General features: G+C 42.2%; 1 protein-coding gene across 1 annotated transcript in view; it reads left to right on the top strand.

Annotated features, from left to right (window-relative positions):
* Nucleotides 1–7310, top strand: part of LYPLA1 (lysophospholipase 1) — a 34590-nt gene extending 27280 nt beyond the window's left edge. Inside the window, exons 8-9 of the mRNA XM_034762931.1 lie at nt 3414–3590; nt 4882–7310. Of these exons, the coding sequence (XP_034618822.1) occupies nt 3414–3590; nt 4882–4935 (231 nt within the window). The 3' untranslated portion in view covers nt 4936–7310. The remainder of the gene's footprint in view (nt 1–3413; nt 3591–4881) is intronic.
* Nucleotides 7311–22453: the final 15143 nt, after the last annotated feature.

Here is a 22453-nt window from a genome sequence, read left to right as displayed (position 1 = left end):
GCTGGATAGCATGGGCTCATCATCATGTTCAGGGAAGTGTTTGCAGCTACTGCCCTGCATCTATTGTGTTTCCGCCCTCCTGCCTCAGTCCATGCTGCCTTGTCGAGCGTGAGGCTACATTAACAACAGCGTATTAACCCCCAAGGGCTCAGCCGAGTGCTAGTTCATCATTTAGCAGCAAGGCATTCCCTGGGAAATATCCCACCCTCTGACTCCACCACCTCAACCAAGCTTCACAATCATTCATTGCTGTGTACAATATTAAACTGTTTAAAATTGTTTAAAACTTATACTCTATATGTATATAATGTCTTTTGTCTGTCGAAAAAAATTTCCCTGGAACCTAACCCCCGCCCCCATTTACATGAATTCTTATGGGGAAATTGGATTCGCTTAACATCGTTTTACATAGTCGCATTTTTCAGGAACATAACTACAAGGTTAAATGAGGAATCGTAGGGTTGGAAGGGACCTCAGGAGGTCATCTAGTCCAACCCCATGCTCAGAAACAGGACCTAATCCCCAACAAAATCACCCCAGTCAGGACTTTGTCAAGCCTGACCTTAAAAACCTCTAAGGAAGGAGATTCCACCACCTCCCTAGGTAACCCATTCCAGTGCTTCACCACCCTCCCAGTGAAAAAGATTTTCCTAATATCCAACCTAAACCTCCCCCACTGCAACTTGAGACCATTACTCCTTGTTCTATCATCTGGTACCACTGAGAACAGTCTAGATCCATCCTCTTTGGAACCCCCTTTCAGGTAGTTGAAAGCAGCTATCAAATCCCCCGTCATTCTTCTTTTCTGCAGACTAAACAATCCCAGTTCCCTCAGCCTCTCCTCATAAGTCATATGCTCCAGCCCCCAATCATTTTTATTGCCCTCTGCTGGACTCTTTCCAATTTTTCCTCATCCTTCTCCCAGTGTGGGGCCCAAAACTGGACACAGTACTCCAGATGAGGCCTCACCAATGCCGAATAGAGGGGAATGTTCATGTCCCTCAATCCTACTTATACAGCCCAAAATGTTGTTAGCCTTGGCAACAAGGGCACACTGTTGACTCCTATCCAGCTTCTCATCCACTGTAGCCCCTAGGTCCTTTTCTGCAGAACTGCAGAACTCGATCCCTAGTCTGTAGTAGTGCATGGGATTCTTCCTTCCTAAGTTCAGGATTCTGCACTTGTTGAACCTCATCAGATTTCTTTTGGCCCAGTCTTCTAATCTGTCTAGGTCCCTCTGTTTCCTATCCCTACCCTCCAGCGTATCTACCATTCCTCCCAGTTTAGTGTCATCTGCAAAGTTGTTGAGGGTGCAATCCACACCATCCTCCAGATCATTAATAAAGATATTGAACAAAACCGGCTCCAGGACTGACCCTTGGGGCACTCTGCTTGATACCGGCTGCCAACTAGACATGGGGCCATTGATCACTACCCATTGAGCCCAACGATCTAGCCAGCTTTCTATCCACCTTATAGTCCATTCATCCAGCCCATAACTCTGTAACTTGCTGGCAAGAATATTGTGGGAGACCTTATCAAAAGCTTTGCTAAAGTCAAAGAATAACACATCCACTGCTTTCCCCTCCTCCACAGAGCCAGTTATCTCTTCATAGAAGGCAATTAAGTTAGTCAGGCATGTCTTGCCCTTGGTGAATCCATGCTGAGTTACTGTATAGACATAGCTAAAGAATGTGGTGCTGTCAGACAACTGAGGCATCATGTGAAGTCTAGTCCTTTGTCAAAGCTATTGTTAGGCATTGGTGCCTTTGCTCTGTTATTGAAGCTAACAAGTGCTCGTCTGCTCCAGTCCTCCAGATGGCTGTGGAGCTGATATATGGGAGATTCCATTTCCCTGAAGTTGTTGGTAGATCAAACATGCTAACCCAACATTCATTCCAGCAGAGGGTTAAATTTTACATGATTCCTCAGGGGTCCTTTTGTTTAGCAGCAGCCCTTTCATTTACTCCGTCCTTAATTTTTTGTCTGTTTGCTGGCTGACTTATCTGGTCACCTCCCCTAACTCTTGCAACTTTCTGGGATTCAAAATACCACTACCACCTCCTGTCACCTCAGTAGCAGTCTTGGAATAGAAGAATGGGGGCAGGCAGGAGAGGAGAAATTCTCTTCAGTATGCTTCTAGTCTATAAAAATTGAATGGCATGTGTATGTTTAAATAACCTTTACCAGATGAGGTGGCTACTAGTTTAAGCTTCAAGAGCCAAAATTGCATTAGTAATGAGTAATAACACATCAGATATATTGGTATCAATCCAGAAGATGCTTACCCTATGTCAGCATTTGAGAACAATGTAGTTTTGCTTATGTTAAACATTTTTGCTAAATATTCTTTTTAAAGTTGTTACTTAATTTACATTTGAAATAACAGTATTTATAGCCTAAAATAGTTTTGTACAAACATTCAAGTGGTATGTATTTTGTCTGAATTCCTTCTAGTACAGAATATTTTGGGGGCATGGAAGAAGCAGTGTGTAAATGGAATACATTATCGCTGTCGTAATTACATTAATTCAAAGATATACTGGGAAGTTCAGTGTTATCCTAGTGTTATCAGTGTGAGCGCATACAATACCTATCTTAAACAATAGGATAGGGGGAAGCTGAGCACTCAGTAGTTTCCATTATCTCCTGGTAGTATCGGAGTGCCTCATAAATATATCTTAATTCCTTTGTGAGATACTGTATTATCCCCATTTTACAGATGGGAAACTGCGACAGGAAGATACTCACTGTGTGTGGTCTTGCATAAGTGGCTAATCAGCAGATTCAGAATCACAACTGAGGACCTCCCGACTCCCAACTCCCGTGTTCATTCCTCCAGACAATACTACGTTGCTGCTAGAGTTGCTGAGCATCCTCAGTGGCTGTCGATTTCAGTGGCAGTTGACTACTCTATAATTCTAAAAATTGGTCCTTGGTTGTCTCTAAGTGGGCACTCGAGAAATAAGGAATGCACACTTTCCCAGTGTCATAAGACAAGCCTGTAGGATAGAACCTAGTTCTTCTAGGAAATGAACTGCCTTACCACCCGTTCTCTTCCTGCAATCCACTACCTTAATCTGGACACAATTTCTGCCTTTGAGTTGTAAAAGATGATTTACTTTCCCAGAAATTGTGCTTTAAAAGAATTCTAATTCTGTAATCAATTAAATGATTATTTAAAAATAGTACTAACATATTTCTAATTATTCTATTTTATTACATAGTAGATAATTAGATATAAAATTTAGAATAACATGAACTTGCAAACCATTCAGTGTTTCTTTTTCTGTCCAAACTCTGCTCACTATCATTATATTGTTTGTTCTATAGCCTAATTTTACCTTGAATGAACTAATCTTATGTAATTTCATTACCTCCCCCCTCCCCCCTTTTTTTTTTTTTTTGGACAGGGTGCTATCAGTGGTGTAAACAAAGATATTCCTATTCTTCAGTGCCATGGGGACTGTGACCCTTTGGTTCCTCTGATGTTTGGTTCCCTCACTTTTGAGAAGCTAAAGAGTCTGATAAATCCAGTCACTGTAACCTTCAAGACTTATTCGGGCATGATGCATAGCTCATGTATTGAGGTAATCTTCTAAATGAAAACAGGAATTTGTTTTCAGAGAATTCTTCCTTTAAATGTTCCCTCAAAGCAGGAAAAAAAGGTGAATCTCAACGTTAATCTTCAAGGAAAACAAATGTTTTTGAGTGACTAATTATTTGAGAATGCTGCTTCAATTAATAATTACCCTGGGCTGAACAAATCATGAGGCCAGGATTGTTTGTTAGCTAACATAAATTTCTTTCAAAAATATTGTCCACACTAGTCAGTTGTTATAATGAATTTTTAAAATACTCTTGTTTTTCATTTAATGGAAAAAATGAAAACTACAGGAAACAAAATGAGTTGTTAAATTCCCTACAATCAAGTTTTTTTAAAAAAACCTAATGGGCCTTTTTTTCTTCTACCTCCTTCTCCTTTCCTGCAGGTGAGCAGGATTTTTCTTCCCAGAATGATTGGAGAATATTTGTTTACATTGTTTCAAGTGAATTGGAAGAGGGATTTGAATTCTCACAATGTAAACACTATGTATTAATTATTCTGGGAGAAAAAACCTTGCTGGCCTCCATTCAGGGAGTTGGCATGGGAGGGATAGAAGGAAAAAGTAATAAATCAAAGGATGTTAACTACAAAACAAAAATGAAAAAAGCAGAAAAGAGGCAGTCTTTCTAAAGGCTTCACTGCTCTGCTCATGCTACTACTAATTCTTTTTATTCAGTGGGAGAAGCAGAGCTGCCACAAGGTCACAGAGTCTGCCCCATTTCCCAGCAACAGAAACTTACTCAGCCAGTTATTAATACGGCCTTAACCCTGTTCCAGGGACATACTGAGTACCAGTGTGGTGATGTGCTCCCCAACAGGCCAGTGGGGAGCGCAATATTAATTATTTCAGCTGTCGATGATGGAAACTTTCACTAATCGAGGTTCTCTTTCTTATGGTAGATTAATTAATGAGTAACAGTGTGTGGCATTCTTCAGATCACATGGCTCTCTCTAACCACACTGGTTAGCTAGATTCTCTCAGCACTTTATGGAGAGAGGAGCTTTCTTTCGTCCTTGACTCTTTATTTACCTCCTCTGAGTAAAGTAATTCAAAGAGTATTATGCTCTTGATGAACTAATCTGTCTCAGTTAGTTGAATTCTGCAGAGGGATAAGTATTACATTGAGGTATAAGGAATCTAATTATAAGCTCAATTTGTAGTTCAGTTGCTTGTAGTAACTGCAGTATTGAAATACTAATTTAATGAGATAACTAAATGCTGAAAAATATCTTAGTTGACCACTGGTCTAATGCATAATTTTATTCTTGAACAGGAGATGATGGATGTAAAGCAGTTTGTTGACAAACACCTACCACCAGTTGATTGACAAGATTTGAGATGCCTTCTGTATAAAAACACCAGCATCAACTTTGGTAGAATGTGTTAATCATTTCACATGTCCAATTCAAAAGCATTATTTCTACACCTGCTGTGTTGCAAATGTATACCAAGAACAAGGACTAAGTAGTATATTTCACAAGAAATGGTAATCTTTCAAGTAAATCATAAATTGGTGGGATTATAGCGAATGAGACAGCTAGATAGCATGTCAGAATGTAACTGAGAATACAATTGTAAGATGTTTCTGATTTTTTGATTGCACCATTTTTAAAACAGTCATATGGCTAATTAAACTCATTTTGGTTAAATGAGCTGTTTAAACATGACTAGATTGGTATGCTTGGGATATGATGTATTCCTAATACTCGTTGAAAGTATATTAAGATATCCTGATATATATCTTGTATATAAAATATGCAACATGTAAAACACAAGAGGCATGTGATGGTGGAATGAATATTAGTGAGGATAAAGCTTCAAATATTAATGATTTAAACATTGCTACTGCATGTGAAGAGAACTGTTCTCTTACCTACAAATGAATACATACCAATGATTCTAATTATAGCATTTATTCCAGTCTACTTTTTAACCTTAAAAATAGTGTCAGGAAAGAAAATACTTGCTATCTCATACATCCTCTCCCCCCAAAAATGGGTTGACATCACAGAAACTAAGGGGACTCAGCTGTTTGTCACTAGACCTGTGTTTACCACTCATCACAATTTGGCGATAGCCCAAATTTATTAGTGTTAATTGATCTCAGATGCTGACTCATGAAACTGAGGTTTAAAAAAAAATACATAAAACATTTCCATTTTAAGATTCTTGTTTTCATGTTGCATATTTTTCCCACACTGGAACCCTCATGGGTTTTGTCTTGTGTAGCTTACTAAATTTTTTAGAAGTATTGACAATGTATTTTACATTTGCAATTCAAGTGTCTTGTTTTATTTTTTGCTTTGCTCCAGAATAATCAACTGGAAAAGCAATGCAAATGTTGCACACAAATTATGGGTATTGTTGAACAGACTCATCTACAACACTGGTATTAACTACTTTTTATTTCCTAAGTGCTGCAGTATGAATGTAATAACTTAGTCATTATAGTGAGAAACTGCCAGCTGTTTTTTCTTTACTTTGATTGCATGTTCACCATGGGACGTCGTCATATTTTCTTTTTAGACAAAAGCTATGTATGACTTTCCACACGTAGGTGTGCTCCATTTTCATCCAATGCCCTAGAATATTCTAGGAATATGAAAATGGGTCCTGTCAAACCTTTGAAACAGAAGAAATTCTATATCTCATGAAAGTTACAATTTTGAGAATTCATGGTATAATAGAAACTGATGATACAAGTTCAGCAATAGATTAACTGTGTTGAAATGGTGTCCTGCTAATAGAAAACTAGAGATGAAAGTGATCTGTTTGGCAGAAAGATTAAATGGATGATCAATATAGGATTCCTTCCTAGCTTACTTTATAGTATTTTGTTCAATCAAGTTTTAAGTGTCTGATGTTGCAGGATACCTAGTACATCTTATTTTGGGAAATTATTTCCAGATGGGATGAAATTAAAAGGAAAATTCAGGCTATTACCCCAGTAACTACATACATCTCAGCATATCAAACTAAATAGGATATTTCTCCATTTGATGTTTGCATACTTCAGCTATTTGGAGACTCTCATGCCCCCTTCTTAGCCAATATATACATATTTTAACTTTAATGCTTACTCATAAGTCACTCCTCCTGCCCCTGACTAGTCTTCTCTAGACAGCCTCCAATTCATCTTTCTGGTAGTGTAGTGCCCAGAAGAGTACAATATTCCCGTTTTGATCACCCCAAAATTGTACTGAGAAGTATTAGAAACATGATCCCAAAACTGCATTGGTTCCTTTTACAATCATTTCACATTGCAAACTCATATTTAGCTTGCTTACCACGGAAATCCCTAGTTCTTCCATTATTACTGCTTCTTGGCTCTTTTTCTGTCGTGTGTGTTGAATGATTTCTTCTCAGTATAAACTTGTCACTTCCAAAATTATCTGTGCACATTTCTAATCTCCAAATCCTTTCCTGTTATTTCCTGTACCACTTGCAGTGCCTTCAGTTTAGTATCCGTTAACTTCATTAACAAAGATATTAAAATTAGACTAGTTTTAGCTCTGTTCCCTGTTATATCCCACCGTGTGTTCCCCAACTTTATACATTACAGTCCACTGTTAACTTTTTTTACAATGTGTAGCCAGTTTGTTGTCCTCAAGTGTTCCTGTACAAGTCAGCTTGAATTAATTTTCCATTAAAACACATTGTCACTATCAAATGCTCTACTAAAAATGAATACTAATACTGGATCTACTGCATTGTGTGCTAAGTTTGTCCAAATATCAAGTCATATCTTACTAGATTTATCTTTATACAGTAATGCTATGCTGCTGCTTGTTACCCTTTAGAGCAGTGGTCACCAACCCATAGATCACAATCAACTGGTCGATCCTGGAGAATCTCCCAGTCGATCGTGATCTCCGGCCACTAAAAGTCCAGTGGGGCTGCCGCTAAGGCAGGCTCCATGCCGCTCCCAGAAGCAGCCAGCTTGCCCCCGTGGTTGAGGGGAGGGCAGGGGTCTCCGTGCGCTGCTCCTGCCTGTAGGCACTGCTCCCGTAGCTCCCATTGTCCGGGAACAGGGAACTGCGGCCAATGGGAGCTGCAAGGGCAGTGCCTGCAGAGAAGGGCAGTGCATGGAGCCATGTGCCTCTCCTTCCCCAGGGGCTGCAGGGGCACGTTCCGGGAGCAGTATGGGGCTGGGGCATACAGGGAGCCTGCCTTAGCCCCACTGTGCCACCAACCAGGAGCCGCCTGAGGTAAGTGCCGCCTGTTAGGAGCCCACACCCCAGCCCTAAGCAACCTTCTGGAGTCAGCACCCCATACCCATCCTGCATCCAAAGCTCCTGCCCCAGCCCTGATCCCCCTCCTGGAGCCAGCACCCCATATTCCCTCCTGCACTCCTCACCCCCTCCTGTACCCAAACCCCCTGCCCCAGGCTCAGCCCAAAGCCCCCTCCTACACTCTGAACCCCTCAGGCCCAGCCCAGAGCCACACCCCCTCCCCAACCCCCTGCCTCAACCTGGTGAAAGTAAGTGAAGGTGCAGGAGAGCAAGCAATGGAGGGAAGGGGGGATGGAATGAGAGGGACTTTGGGAAAGGGACGGGGTAGATCCTGGGTTGCACTTAAATTCAAAAAGTGATCTTGTGCATAAAAAGATTGGCGACCACTGCTTTAGGGGCTAGATTCACCAAAACTGGTGCAAAAAAAATGTGAACTACTACACCTTGCATCAGTCTGGCCCACTGTGTTCCAGGAAGAGAACCTTCCTTCAGGTTTTTCCATCAAGGAGGACTGCTAAGTTGCAATGGGGATCAATAGAAGCTTGATGCTTGAAATTACTTCAAGGATACCTTTGAATCAACACATCTCCCCAGTTTGTACAACATGCTTCTTGGGCTGTGCCGGACCTTTGTACCCTCTCAGATTGAAGGGATTGTGTGGATGCTTTTGCAGCCAGAGCCTCTTCACTGGCAGACATGGCTACTGAGAATTCCTGCCAGGATTAGCATATGTGCTAGGTTGAATATGAGCCCAGACAAGTGATTTTTCTCAATATTTGTTCCATTATTTTACTAGGGGATAGAAGTTAGACCTATGGGATAGTAAATATCAAGATTGCACATTTGAAATCTGTACTGCACGTTCCTAGAATTCATTTTGTTTACTTAGATTTTATTTTTCTCACCCAGACAGAGGAAAGACATCTACAAACACTGTTAAGCTACTGAAAACAAAATTTGTTTTTTCTTGTCTGCATTATACCCCCAAGAAATAGAGACCTACATTTTTGCTGTGACTTTAGTTATGTAGTTTCCAGACACGAATTAATTTCAAACACATGCCTAATTTTTTTTGTTCAAACCAAAAAATTTGATTTGTTCAGTTGGAAGCCTTGGACCTGCTATTTGAATACATTCAGTTTGTTCATAAACACAAATTGGGTTGTGGCACCTTAAATACTAACAAATTTATTTGAGCATAAGCTTTCATGGACTACAGAGAACATGAAAAGGTGGAAGTAGCAGGAGAAAAAAAACTTTTGAAGTGATGTTTTTTTTTCTCCTGCTGATGATAGCTCATCTCAATAGATTGGCCTCTTACAGTTGGTATGGCTACTTCCACCTTTTCATGTTCTCTGTATGTATAAATATTGTCTTGCTGTATGTTCCATTCTATGCATCCGAAGAAGTGGGCTGTAGCCCACGAAAGCTTATGCTCAAATAAATTGGTTAGTCTCTAAGGTGCCACAAGTACTTCTGTTCTTTTTGCGGATACAGACTAACACGGCTGCTACTCTAAAACAAATTGGGTTGTACATTTTTGGCCAAATCCTACATCCGTTACTGAGGCAAAATTATTGGTGTCACTGGGAACATTGCCATAGTGAGGGCTGGAAGATTTGGTCTTTACCTCCCATCTTGTAAGTATTTTTATATAATTTACAACACAGTGGGTTGCTGAAAAATACTATATACTGTAACTACTATATTAGAGTTGTTAAATGTGTTCTCTCTATGAAGTGTATTGCACTTCATTAAACTGTTAAAATGCATCTTTATATATAGGCGCTACTTGATGCATAATGGATATAATTTTAAGAATGTACTGTATAGGATGTTGATAATGAAGCCATATGTGTAAGGCCTGGGTATCTTAAATTTTATAAACAATCATTTTAACGCTTCGCTTTCCTTTATGTTGAAGAATATGAGCGGATGTTATTTAATATAAAAAATCAAGATGTCATTTAGTTTATTCATTTATTTATGGTAATAAACCTTGAGCTTTGTTGAAATTATTTCTATAGTGGGAAAGTGTAAAAAAAAAAAAAAAAAAAAAAAAAAAAAATCTTTTTTTCTATAATTATAATTGTGAAATAAACCTCAACCAGTCAGTTTTTGGAAAAAATACTTTCAGATAACAGTTGTGTGGTAATAGTCTTTAGAAAGCCAGCTTTCATTAACAGTGTATAACAGCAGTCACTTCAAGGATGTGGGGGATTTGTTTTTAATTTTTATTTTTTTTTAAGTATAATTTGCACTCCCCATCAGACAAAGGATTTGCTGTTTCCCTCTACTTGGAAGGGAAAAACTGTCAGTCAGCAACAACTTATATATTTGTCACCTTAGTTCTGAGGTATAATCTAACTTTTTCATCTTGACACTCCCAGGAAGGAAACTGAAAGAAAATGAAACAAAAGAACTTTTTTAAATGCCATGAGAATTATATTGCTTATCTGCCTGGTTTTTGACTAGCAAACAAGAACTTCAGTCTTCCTCAACCTGCTGCATTGGCACAGCTTTCTCCAGGCACTTCTCTGCTTTAGGGCAGGCATTTTTCCGTAATACAGTTTTCAACATCCTTAAAGTTACAATTAGTATTTTCGCTTAAAAAAAATAATAGAAAACTGCAAAGTAAGAGGTTGTATGTGATCCTAGCAGCTGGCTCCATTCTTTGACTGTTCAGTGATGTATGTACCATATTATTACTATATCGTGAGACATTACATGAAGGAAAGTCGGGTAGTCATAGGGAGGGAGGCTGTGATGAGACAAACTGAAAAAAGGAAAAGAAAAAAAAAAGTTCAAAATGTATGGAATTTTTTTTTGTTTGGAGCATTCAGCATTAGGATGTGACAAATCTGCCTTTTTGGACTCAAATACCCAGTAGAAGCTAACAGTGACAATACAGTAGTATGTGTGTTTAAACATTTTTTAACTTTAAAAAAAAGTGTGTGTAAGCAATCTATACTCAAATTACACTTATATCTAAGTGCTGATCTCTAGTGTATTGTATGCAAATACTGTGCTTAAAGCACTACTTGAGTAATAATGGATATTACACCCCCTTCCAGCATTCAGTACTAAATTGCTGCTTAAAACAGTCTCTCAGCTTCCTATTTAAGGATAAATCTAAAAAAGATATTGAATGAGACCCAAAATCTTCTCTACTCCTAAAGGCAATACTGCCTTGGGTAACATTCAAAGGCAAGGCTAATCCCTGAAGATGATCTCTGACATGAAATTCTTTTTTTAAGCCTTCAAATGTGAGCTGTCAGCTAATTTTAATTATCTTAATTATCAAAAAAATGGTTGAGATATGTCATTCAGTTACAAAAGAAAAAGTAAAGAGGGGCAGGGATAAAACTATTAGTTCTACCTTAAAAATTGACTTGCTGAGTCTCCTGGAGCTAAAAAAAAGTGTTCATCTGGAAAATTCCTTGGACAATATGCCTATTCCTTCTTTTGAGAAGAGATGTGACTTCTACTGTCCAATTTACAGTAAGTTTGATACTTCAGAAGTGGGTGATCATGCCACTTCTGTAAAAATGTGAGTAGGTATACTATATTTCTAGTAATGGCAAAAAAAAACCCAAAAACCTGCAGCTTGAGATTGATGAAACACTTAGTTTTGGGCTCTTATAAAAAAGCAGTACAGAAGCATCACTTGTCAGTTGAATAGGATTCTAAACCCTGACATCCTCAATGTAGTCTATGTAGGGGAAATGTTAATCTATCATACCAGAAATGTGTATCAGTTACTAAGAAAGATCTAGGTTAGTTATAGAATAAAGGTTATACATGTATAGTATTGGATATTGGACTTTCAACTAAAAATATAGATGGATATGAAATTGTGGCTAAATTAGCAAAAATTTAGTCCATTTTTAAAAAGTTTTGAAAATCTCATGGACCCAAGTGCTCAGCTGTCTTCAACTTGCCACAGTGCTCGCTTCCTGTTTTTCTGTTGTATTTGATACTTAAAGTTTAGTGATGTATTAAGTGTTGTGCATCTGAGTTAATGACTCAAGATTGTTGAAATAACAGGCTCAATTAGAATTATTTAATCTAAGATTATCAATCAGATTAGTACAGCATCATACAGAAAGTAAGATACATTACCACCCTTTGTTGTCAGACTAAGAGCTGGATAGGTGTTTTCCTGCATCTGGAAGGGCTGCGCAGTTTTCATGCCCTCAGCTAAGTTCCCATATCAGTATCATTATATAGGATTTCAGACAAAGGAAATCTTGTTGCTAAGAATATTCACCCAGAAACACATGTTATGATGTCATTTCTATACATTCTCAGTTTATCTGATTTATGTGTGAGGGTATGAGAGAACGGCTGGGAGAACAAACAATTCAATATAGTATTTCTCAATGAGTCCTTCTTACCCCACCATCATTCTTCCATGGTGATTCCCCAACAGGAAACATCTGCTATAACAATCATCCCTTATTAGTCTATATATACTTATATCAGCAGTATGTATGTATGTATGTAAGTAAGTTAAGGAGAAGATTTCCAAGAGTATCTGGAGTTGTATAGACATGAAGGTGTTCAACATTGTTAAAATATAGATAAATTCCTGAATAGGATTAGTTATCGGTCAAGGACCAGTGGTCTGGGCCCTAGAATTCAGACATACTCTTTGTTGAGGATAAGGATTCTAAAGAATAGTTTATTTTTATATATAAATATAAAATCAAATACAGAAAGAAAACTAAGTATTAATATTTACTAGCAGGTACTAACATAAGTATACTGTAATTCTTGACTACACTGATATTTCAATGCAGGTTTTCATTAAATTTTAACATTGGCTTTCTATCAAATTTAAATAATATACGTATTTCTAGCTATTTTCTTAAATCTTTCATAAAACATGTTTTCACCATACTTGCTTATTTATTGTGCTCAGCTCTTAACCTCTTTGTAATGGGCATAAAATAATCTTTTAAAATAAATAATCATAGAATATCAGGGTTGGAAGGGACCTCAGGAGGTCATCTAGTCCAACCCCCTGCTCAAAACAGGACCAATCCCCAACTAAATCACCCTAGTCAGGGCATTGTCAAGCCTGACCTTAAAAACCTCTAAGGAAGGAGATTCCACCACCTCCCTAGGTAACCCATTCCAGTGCTTCACTGCCCTCCTAGTGAAAAAGTTTTTTCTAATATCTAACCTAAACCTCCCCCACTGCAACTTGAGACCATTACTCCTTGTTCTGTCATCTGGTACCACTGAGAACAGTCTAGATCCATCCTCTTTGGAACCCCCTTTCAGGTAGTTGAAAGCAGCTATCAAATCTTCCCTCATTCTTCTCTTCCGCAGACTAAACAATCCCAGTTCCCTCAGCCTCTCCTCATAAATCATGTGCTCCAGCCCCCTAATCATTTTTGTTGCCCTCCGCTGGACTCTTTCCAATTTTTCCACATCCTCCTTGTAGTGTGGGGCCCAAAACTGGACACAGTACTCCAGATGAGGCTTCACTAATGTCGAATAAAGGGAAATGAGCCTGTCCCTCAATCTGCTGGCAATACCCCTACTTATACAGCCCAAAAGCTGTTAGCCTTCTTGGCAAGAAGGGCGCATTGTTGATTCCTATCCAATATATAGTAATGGCATATGAAGCCAATATTTCAAAATAAAGAGGGAGACAGATACTCTGGAACAAAGCTACATGACCAGGTAACTTGCCCAGTATTTCAGCTTTACAAGTGAATCTGCTGTGTCATTTACTAGCATATCAAAGCAAATAGTAAGCCTTCATTTATTATTTTATATAATTGCCAAGAAGCTTATACACATATTCCCTGTTTAAATTTAAACCAGCTTTCAAATGCTAAAGCATCACACACACAGGATTTAGTGCAATGGAGAATCTATGACATTAGCTGCTGCAGTCGGGAAGGGTGGGACACACGATCATGGCGTTACAAGTAATGATTAAATTGTTGCCCTTCTAAAGCTATTTATATATTTTCTATTAAAAATTAGGAGATTGCAAAGGAAAAGATATCAATTAGTAGCACTTTTACAGATTATAAAATGGTATAGTAAAAACAGAACCTAAATTCTGTTGACTGAACTAGCTAACCTAGTATAAACAGATTGAAAGTGACACGTGCCCTGCAGAACCCTCGCTTGTATGGTGTGTTTGAGTTACATAAAACTGGAAGTGCCTCTCCTGAGGTATAATAGATATGGCCACTAACAAACAGCATACTACTTCAGAAATCACTGAGAAAGTGCAGCAGGTAAAAAATTAGCAAACTACACCTCTACTACGATATAACGCGACCCGATATAACACAAATTCGGATATAACGCGGAAAAGCAGTGCTCCACGGGGGGCGGGGGGGCGCACTCCGGTGGATCAAAGCAAGTTCGATATAACAGTTTCACCTATAATGCGGTAAGATTTTTTGGCTCATGAGGACAGTGTGATGTCGGGGTAGAGGTGTACCTTCTCACCCCACCTTCCTCCATCGGAGGATTGTGGCTACTGGGAGGAACAAAGAACCCAGAGTTGATTCAGGGTAGATGGTTACAGTCTTTGGTTTGATGAACCTAAATTGCTATTTCTGAGATTTCAAGGTGGTCTCAGTTCTGTCCCCTCTGTAGGTGAACGAGAGACGGTTATCTGCTTCTGACTAGCCATATGTTCCCAGATCATGGAATTTACCACCATGCAAACTTTGTTTTCTTTTTCTTGAACAAGATTAAGATTTACGGTCTTACAAAGTCCCTTTTTACATGTGTGACGGGTTCCTCCTAGGATTCCACCTGGAACTAGGACACCACTGAGCTCTCCAACTCACCAGCATGGGCTTCCTCTCACACTGTGTTGCTGTGACAAACTGCAGACCACTCCCTGTTTTACACTCTGAGGGACACACCCAGCTGCACGTGCGTGCAGGCTCTGGTCAGCCACTGCATGAACCAACAAGAGAGAGGCTACAGCCAACATAACACCCAGTTCCCCAGCCTAAGGTCCCAAAGCTGTACCGTCCTGCCCTGGTCAAAACCCCAACCTGGATGAATTTATTACTCAGTTCACCCCACCCTTGATGTGGAGAGGAATATGCAACAGCCTTTGCTCACAGAGTTGAGGTTTTCCCCCAGACCCTTCACACAAAGGCACACTGGTTTAGAGCCCCGTCACCCAAGGTTGAAGCCCTTGGGCTTCTGCTTCAGCCTCAGGCAGTGGAGCTTGGGTGTCAGCCCTGTGCCCTAACAAGTCTAAGACCTTCACTACACTTGTGAGTTCCAACACTGTAAAGGCTCCCCCAGCGCTGTAACTCACTCCCCGTCCACACTGGCAAGGCATTTGCAGCGCTGTATCTACGTGGTTGCAGCGCTGCATGTATGCCACCCCTCCGAGAGGAATAGCAAGTATTGCGCTGCCGCTGCAGCACTGCGCCGCCAGTGTGGCTGCCCAATGAGCTGTGAATGGCCTCCAGAATTATTCGGCAGTATCCCACAATGCCTGTTCTAGTCACTGTGGTCATCAGTTCAAACTCTACTGCCCTGGCCTCAGGTAACTAACCATGTGACCGACCCTTTACATTCCCCGGGAATTTTAAAAATCCCCTTCCTGTTTGCTCAGCTAGGCGTGGTGTGGAGTGCTATCAGCGAATCTTTCCAGGTAACCATGCCTCCACGCGCCAAGCGAGCCCCAGCATGGAGCAATGGCAAGTTGCTGGACCTCATCAGTGTTTGGGGGGAGGAAGCTGTACAGTCCCAGCTGCGCTCCAGCCGTAGGAATTACGATACCTTCGGGAAGGTATCAAAGGACATGATGGAAAGGGGCCATGACCGGGACGCCCTGCAGTGCAGGATTAAAGTGAAGGAGCTGCGGAGTGCCTACCGCAAAGCCTGCGACGCAAATGCCCGCTCGGGTGCTACCCCCACGACCTGCCAATTCTACAAAGAGCTGGATGCGATACTTGGGGTTAACCCCACCTCCACTCCGAGCACCACCATGGACACTTCAGAGCCGGTGGGGGCGGGGGGGAGGAGGAAGAGGAGGAGGAGGAAAATGGGAGTGATGGTGGTGGGACGGATGGAGACACTCCGGAATCCCTGGAGCCATGCAGCCAGGAGCTCTTCTCGAGCCAGGAGGAAGGTAGCCAGTCGCAGCAGCCGGTACTTGGTGGAGGACAAACAGAAGAGCAGGTTTCCAGTAAGCGTGTTTTTTTTTTTTTTTTCGGGAAGGAATTTTTTTGGTGCAGGCTCTTTGGGAGAGGAGGGTTAGGCATGCATGCTTAGATGTGGAATAGTACATTGATGTGATTTATCACATCGCGGTAATCGGCCTTGGTAATCTCCTCAAATGTCTCATCCAGAACGTGTGCAATGCGCTTGCGCAGGTTTATCGGGAGAGCCACTGTGGTCCTTGTCCCAGCCAGGCTAACATGTCCGCGCCACTGTGCCACGAGGGGAGGGGGGGACCATTGCTGCACACAGGCAAGCTGCATATGGGCCAGGGCGGAAGCCGCATTGCAGTAGAAGACCCTCCCTTGCTTCCCAGGTCACCCTCAGCAGCGAGATATCGTCCAGGATGAACTCCTGTGGAAAATGTTGGGACAGTGTTCAGTGTAGGTGCCCCCTGAAGCTGTTGGCTCTCCCCAAGGCATAGAAACCCAGAGGACAGTGCAGCCCTGAAACAATCAGTCCCCCTTACTCACCATTTTGAGGCTCCCATGGGGTGTGTGTGCTCTGTTTCGGATGGGAAAATTATGCTATTGTGTAGACCCTGTGTATTTTCTACTCCTACTGTGGGGGGAATCATTACTCTTTCTGGTATAAACAATGCTGCCTCTGTTAACTGTTGCATTTTGCCTATACAGCTGCATCAACCTTGAGACCTCAGCCCTCCCTCTTATCGCCGGCTCAGAGACTGCAAAGACTCAGGAAGAGACCATGAAAAAGCAAAGAAGACATGCTGCAAGAAGTGATGTGGCAATCTATTAAAGAGAATGAGAAAGCACAGGACTGGAGGGAGAGAGAAAGCAGGATTCGCCAGGAAAACACAGCACACCGGCAGCAAAGCACTGATAGGCTCATCAGCATCCTGGAGCGCCAAGCAGATGCTATCCAGGAGCTGGTAGCCATGCAGAAAGAGGAGCAGTACCGCAAACGCCACCCCCCTACAGCCCTTGTCCCAAAACTCTTTCCGTTGTGCCCCACTGTCACCTCCAACCCACTTTCCCCAACTTCCATGTTCTTCACACCACCCACTGCCTCCAACACCAGTATCTTCACCACCCAGCCCTGAAAACCACGACCCTTACCCTCTGCACTCAACCCCCATCACCATGCAGTATAGCTGTCCTGAAGTGCAGCACTCACTGCACAGCACACGAGACAGGACATACGCGAATCTGTGATTGTATTGTTCCTCACTCCACCCCCTTGTTTCTTTTCAATAATTTTTTTTTTCTTTTCAATAAATGGATTCTTTGGCTTTGAAAACATTCTTTATTATTGCATAAAGTAAAAGACTCCTTAGCCCAGGAAATAAACAGGCACTGCAAGTCTGCTTGTCTGCTAAGCAGACACTGATTCCTAAAGATTGGAACTACTGCACTTCACTCCTGTGCAGGGCACCAGATATCACTGCTGGTTTTCAGCCTTGAATTGCTCCCTCAAGGCATCCCTAATTCTTGCAGCCCCGCGCTGGGCCCCTGTAATAGCTCTGCTCTCTGGCTGTGCAAATTCAACCTCCAGGTGTTGAACCTCAGAGGTCCATGCCTGAGTGAAGCTTTCACCCTTCCCTTCACAAATATTATGGAGGGCACAGCACGCGGATATAACCGCGGGGATGCTGTTTTCAGCCAAGTCCAGCTTCCCATACAGAGATCGCCAGCGGCCCTTTAAACGGCCAAAGGCACACTCCACAGTCATTCGGCACCGGCTCAGCCTATAGTTGAACTGTTCCTTGCTGCTGTCAAGGCTCCCTGTGTAGGGTTTCATGAGCCACGGCATTAACGGGTAAGCGGGATCTCCAAGGATCACAATGGGCATTTCAACTTCCTCTACCGTGATCTTCCACTCTGGGAAAAAAGTCCCGGCCTGCATCTTCGTGAACAGCCAAGTGTTCCGAAAGATGCGTGCGTCATGCACCTTTCTGGGCCAACCTGTGTTAATGTCAATGAAACGCCCACGGTGATCCACAAGCACCTGGAGAACCATAGAGAAATACGCCTTCCGATTAACATCAGATCCTAGGTGGGGTGGTGCCAGAATAGGAATGTGCGTCCTATCTATCGCCCCTCCATGGTTAGGGAACCCCATTTGTGCAAAGCCATCCACTATTTCCTGCACGTTACCCAGAGTCACAATTATTCTGAGTAGGATGCGATTAATGGCCTTGCAAACTTGCATCACACGATTCCAACGGTCGATTTTCCCACTCCAAACTAGTTTGCGACCGACTGGTAGCTGTCTGGAGTTGCCAGCTTCCAGATTGCAATAGCCACCCGCTTCTTTACTGGCAGGCAGCTCTCAATCTCGTGTCCTTGTGCCGCAGGGTGGGGGCGAGCTCCTCACACAGTCCCATGAAAGTGGCTTTTCTCATCCTAAAGTTCTGCAGCCACTGCTCATCATCCCAGACATCCATGACGATGTGATCCCACCACTCGGTGCTTGTTTCCCAAGCCCAAAAGCGGCGTTCCACGGTGCTGAGCATGTCCGTGAATGCCACAAGCAATTTCGTGTCGTACGCATTACGCAGCTCGATAGCATCGTCGGACTCCTCACTCTCACTGTCACTTTGGATCTTAAGGAATAGTTGGACAGCCAAACGTGACGTGCTGGCGAGACTCGTCAGCATACGCCTCAGCAGTTCGGACTCCATTTCCCGCAGACAGATCGCGCTGCACAGAAACCGTTGAAAGATGGCGCCAAAGGTGGACGGAAACAAAGGGATTTCTGGGATGCGAAGCGATGCATCATGGGGCATTGGGACAGGACCCAGAATCCCCCACACCCACGCCCCCTTCCCACAACCCATGGCGCCAGAATGGGAAAAGGTGCTCTGTGGGATAGCTGCCCATAATGCACCGCTCCCAATAGCGCTGCAATTGCCGCAAATGTGGCCACGACAGTGCACTGGGCAGCTGTCAGTGTGGACAGACTGCAGCGCTTTCCCTACTCAGCTGCACGAAGTCAGGTTTAACTCACAGCGCTGTACATCTGCAAGTGTAGCCAAGGCCTAAGTCAGCCCACTTTAGGGTCCTGATCCCCCTTTGGTGTCCTGACCCACAGTTTGAGAACCACTGCCCTAGATGATTTCACACCCTACCTTATATAGTTTTAACATAGGGCGGGAACCCTTTATTCCAAAAACAGTTCCCAGACCAATTTGTGAAAAAATACAGGTACCCAAAATGGAGTTCAGTATTATGTGGTCTGGTCATATGCTCGTGCTGAGTCGTAGCAGCCATTACTTACAGGCTGGCTGAACTGTTTACAGGAAGGCTAAACACTTCCATAGCCCATTGTCTTTGCTGACGGGCCATCAACACTGTCCAGCGTCTTCATTGTTGTACCTGAAAGGCTACCTGTGGGTGTTACTCAGAGTAAGCACATTTTAAATACAAATACATTAACTCCTCACTTAACGTTGTAGTCATGTTCCTGAAAAATGCGACTTAAAGCGAAACGATGTTAAGCGAATCCAATTTCCCCATAAGAATTAATGTAAATGATGGGGTTAGGTTCCAGGGAATTTTTTTCACCAAACAAAAGAATATATACATATATATATACACACACACACACACAGAGTATAAGAGTATAAGCTTTAAACAGACAATTTAATACTGGTACACAGTGATGATGATTGTGAAGCTTGGTTGAGGCGGAGGAGTCAGAGGGTGGGATATTTCCCAGGGAATGCCTTACTGCTAAATGATGAAGTAGCAATTGGCTGAGCCCTCAAGGGTTAACTCTCACACTCTACAGCAATGGAGGGAGAGAAGACAACATCACGGACAGAGACAGAGACACACACCCTGTGTGTGTGAGAGAGAGATGCACATTTCCCCTTTAAGCACGCTGCCTTGTTAATTAGATCAGCTTGCTGAGACTGCAGCTGCTGCCAGCAAGCTCCCTCCGTCCTGAGCCCTGTAGTGTGTCCCCCCTGCTCTATGGAAGATGGGGTAAGTGGGGTGCAGGAGGGGGAGTGGGACACCCTGACATTAGCCCGTTTTCCTCTCCTCCCCCTACCCCCCCAGCACAGCAAGCAGGAGTCTCGGGGAGCAGCTCCAAGGCAGAGGGCAATAGCAGCACATGGCAGTGAGGGGAGGGGACAGCTGCAATTGCTAGCCTGCTGGGCAGCTGCTGCACAGGGAACTTAGGGGAGCGGGGAGCTGATGTGGGGCTGCTGGTCCACCATGGTTCCAAGTCCCCACCAGCTAGCTACAATGGGCTGCTCTTCCTGCAAGCAGTGGACAAAGCAGGCGGCTGCCAAACGACATTAGAAGGGAGTATTGCACAACTTTAAACGAGCATGTTCTCTAATTGATCAGCAACGTAACAATGTTAACCGGGACGACTTTAAGTGATGAGTTACTGTACATACAAATAGTCAATATTCATAACTTCAGATACAAAAATGATACATGCACATGAATAGGACAATAATATTCAGCAAATCAACTTTTTCAATGATACCTCACATGGCTCATCATAATCATATTGTATCATAATCATACCCCCATGATGAATATGGGGTGTAATGTCACAATATTTTTTCCACTGATTTCTTTTTTAAATATAAAGCTTTATAGGAAAAGCTGTTTGTAAAAATCTTGTGTTACACACTGAAGTGCTCAGAAGTGAGAAAGTGCCAAAATTGCATGTAACCATAACTAGACCACCTTCTGTATATAAATTGATATAGTCTTTCATTAGCCACATACTACTCCCTTAATACAAAACATTATTGTATACAATGTAGATACCATTTGTTGTACTATGTATTTCTCTGTATGTCAGATTCTGTGATGCTCAGATGAAAAGTATACAGTAAATCATATATACCAACATTTGACAGACTAAGGCTTGATCTTGCAAAGAGCTCTCTGTCTTTTCAGGTATTTACCTGTGCAGGATTTACCTGTGCAGAGTAAGTGGTGGGAGCAGAGTTTTAACTTTGTATTTAAGTTTCTCATCCCATTAATTGTATCTAACAAAATCTGTTCTGCTGGGGAGAAAAAGATAGTGTAATTTCTTTAAAAAAAATACAGAGTGATTAATAGTAAGAAGAGAGCTTACATCAAGGCCAGATCAGTAAGCATAAAGTGGACAATTGACAGTTAAATTGTTACATGAAAAAAAAAACCCCTAGATTGTTGGAAAAATGGCATAGGATAATTCTGAGATATGATCATGCAATTAGACTTATTAACATAGATGCACATGGGAGGAGAATTAGAGTTTCATGTGTAACCAAATTTTGGATTTTGCCTTCAGTGCTGAACAGTTGTCCTATTAAAGTAGTTTTTCATACATACAGTCAGTCAGTCGTGAGGAAAGTGAAACTAATGGATTTAGCCATATCCATGACCAATCTTAAAGCATCTTCTGTTTGAAATTCCTAGAATCAAATCTTTTACATACTGAGATGAAACTGCACTAATTCTTCAGTATGCTGTCTTTGTAGCAGCAGGGACAATTCATTGGAAGTTGGTCATAGAGTTTAAGACTAAAAATGACCATCATATCATCTAGTCCAGGGGTGGCCAACCTGTGGCTCCGGAGCCACATGCGGCTCTTCAGAAATTAATATGCGGCTACTTGTATAGGCACTGACTCTGGGGCTGGAACTACAGGTGCCAACTTTCAAATGTGCCGGGGGGTGCTCGCTGCTCAACCCTTGGCTCTGCCACAGACCATGCCCCCACTACACCCCTTCCCACCCTGAGCCTGCCATGCCCTCGCTCCTCCGCCTCTGGCTCAGGTTGGCCACTCCTGATTTAGTCTAACCTTCTACAGGCTATTAAATGACACGCAGACATGCTGTACCAAGCCCAGCCAAAGTAGGGAATTTTACCCTACTTGATCCTTAGTAAGTCTTCTCCTATCAGCGAGATTTGGATCTGCTAAGTCAGGAAGTTTGTGTACACTGCACTTCAAAGAACACCCTCCTGAACAACAAAAGTTTTACCAACGAAAAATGCTGGTGTGAACAGTGCTTTGTCGGCAGGAGCCACTGTCGCTCATGGGGATGGAAGTTTTTTGTTGGCAGGACAGCTCTCTCCTGCCGACAAACAGCAGCTACACTGCGTGACATTTAGCGGCATGGCTGTAGCAACACAGCTGTGTCACTAAAAGCCTCATAGTGTAGCCATAACCTTAGTAACGCCTCTGCCTCTTGTCTTTATTTTCTTTTCTCACCCTGTTGGTGCGTTATCTTAAGGTGGCATCTTGTGTCTTTCTAGAAAAACAAAAATATGTGAAAAATGTGTTTGCTGTTGTATGCAAAACCTGTTGTCACTTCAGCTGTGTTCCTTGGCAGCTTGTTCTACCTTAGGACTCGGATGCTGGTGCAAAACAACAGCCTGTTCCAACAGCAGCTGAAACAACCTAAAAAAATTA

Source organism: Trachemys scripta, chromosome 2, assembly GCF_013100865.1.
Source record: "Trachemys scripta elegans isolate TJP31775 chromosome 2, CAS_Tse_1.0, whole genome shotgun sequence".
Taxonomy (NCBI): Eukaryota; Metazoa; Chordata; order Testudines; family Emydidae; genus Trachemys; species Trachemys scripta.
Note: the sequence above shows the minus strand (reverse complement) of the source record. Positions and strands in the feature narration are given on the sequence as shown.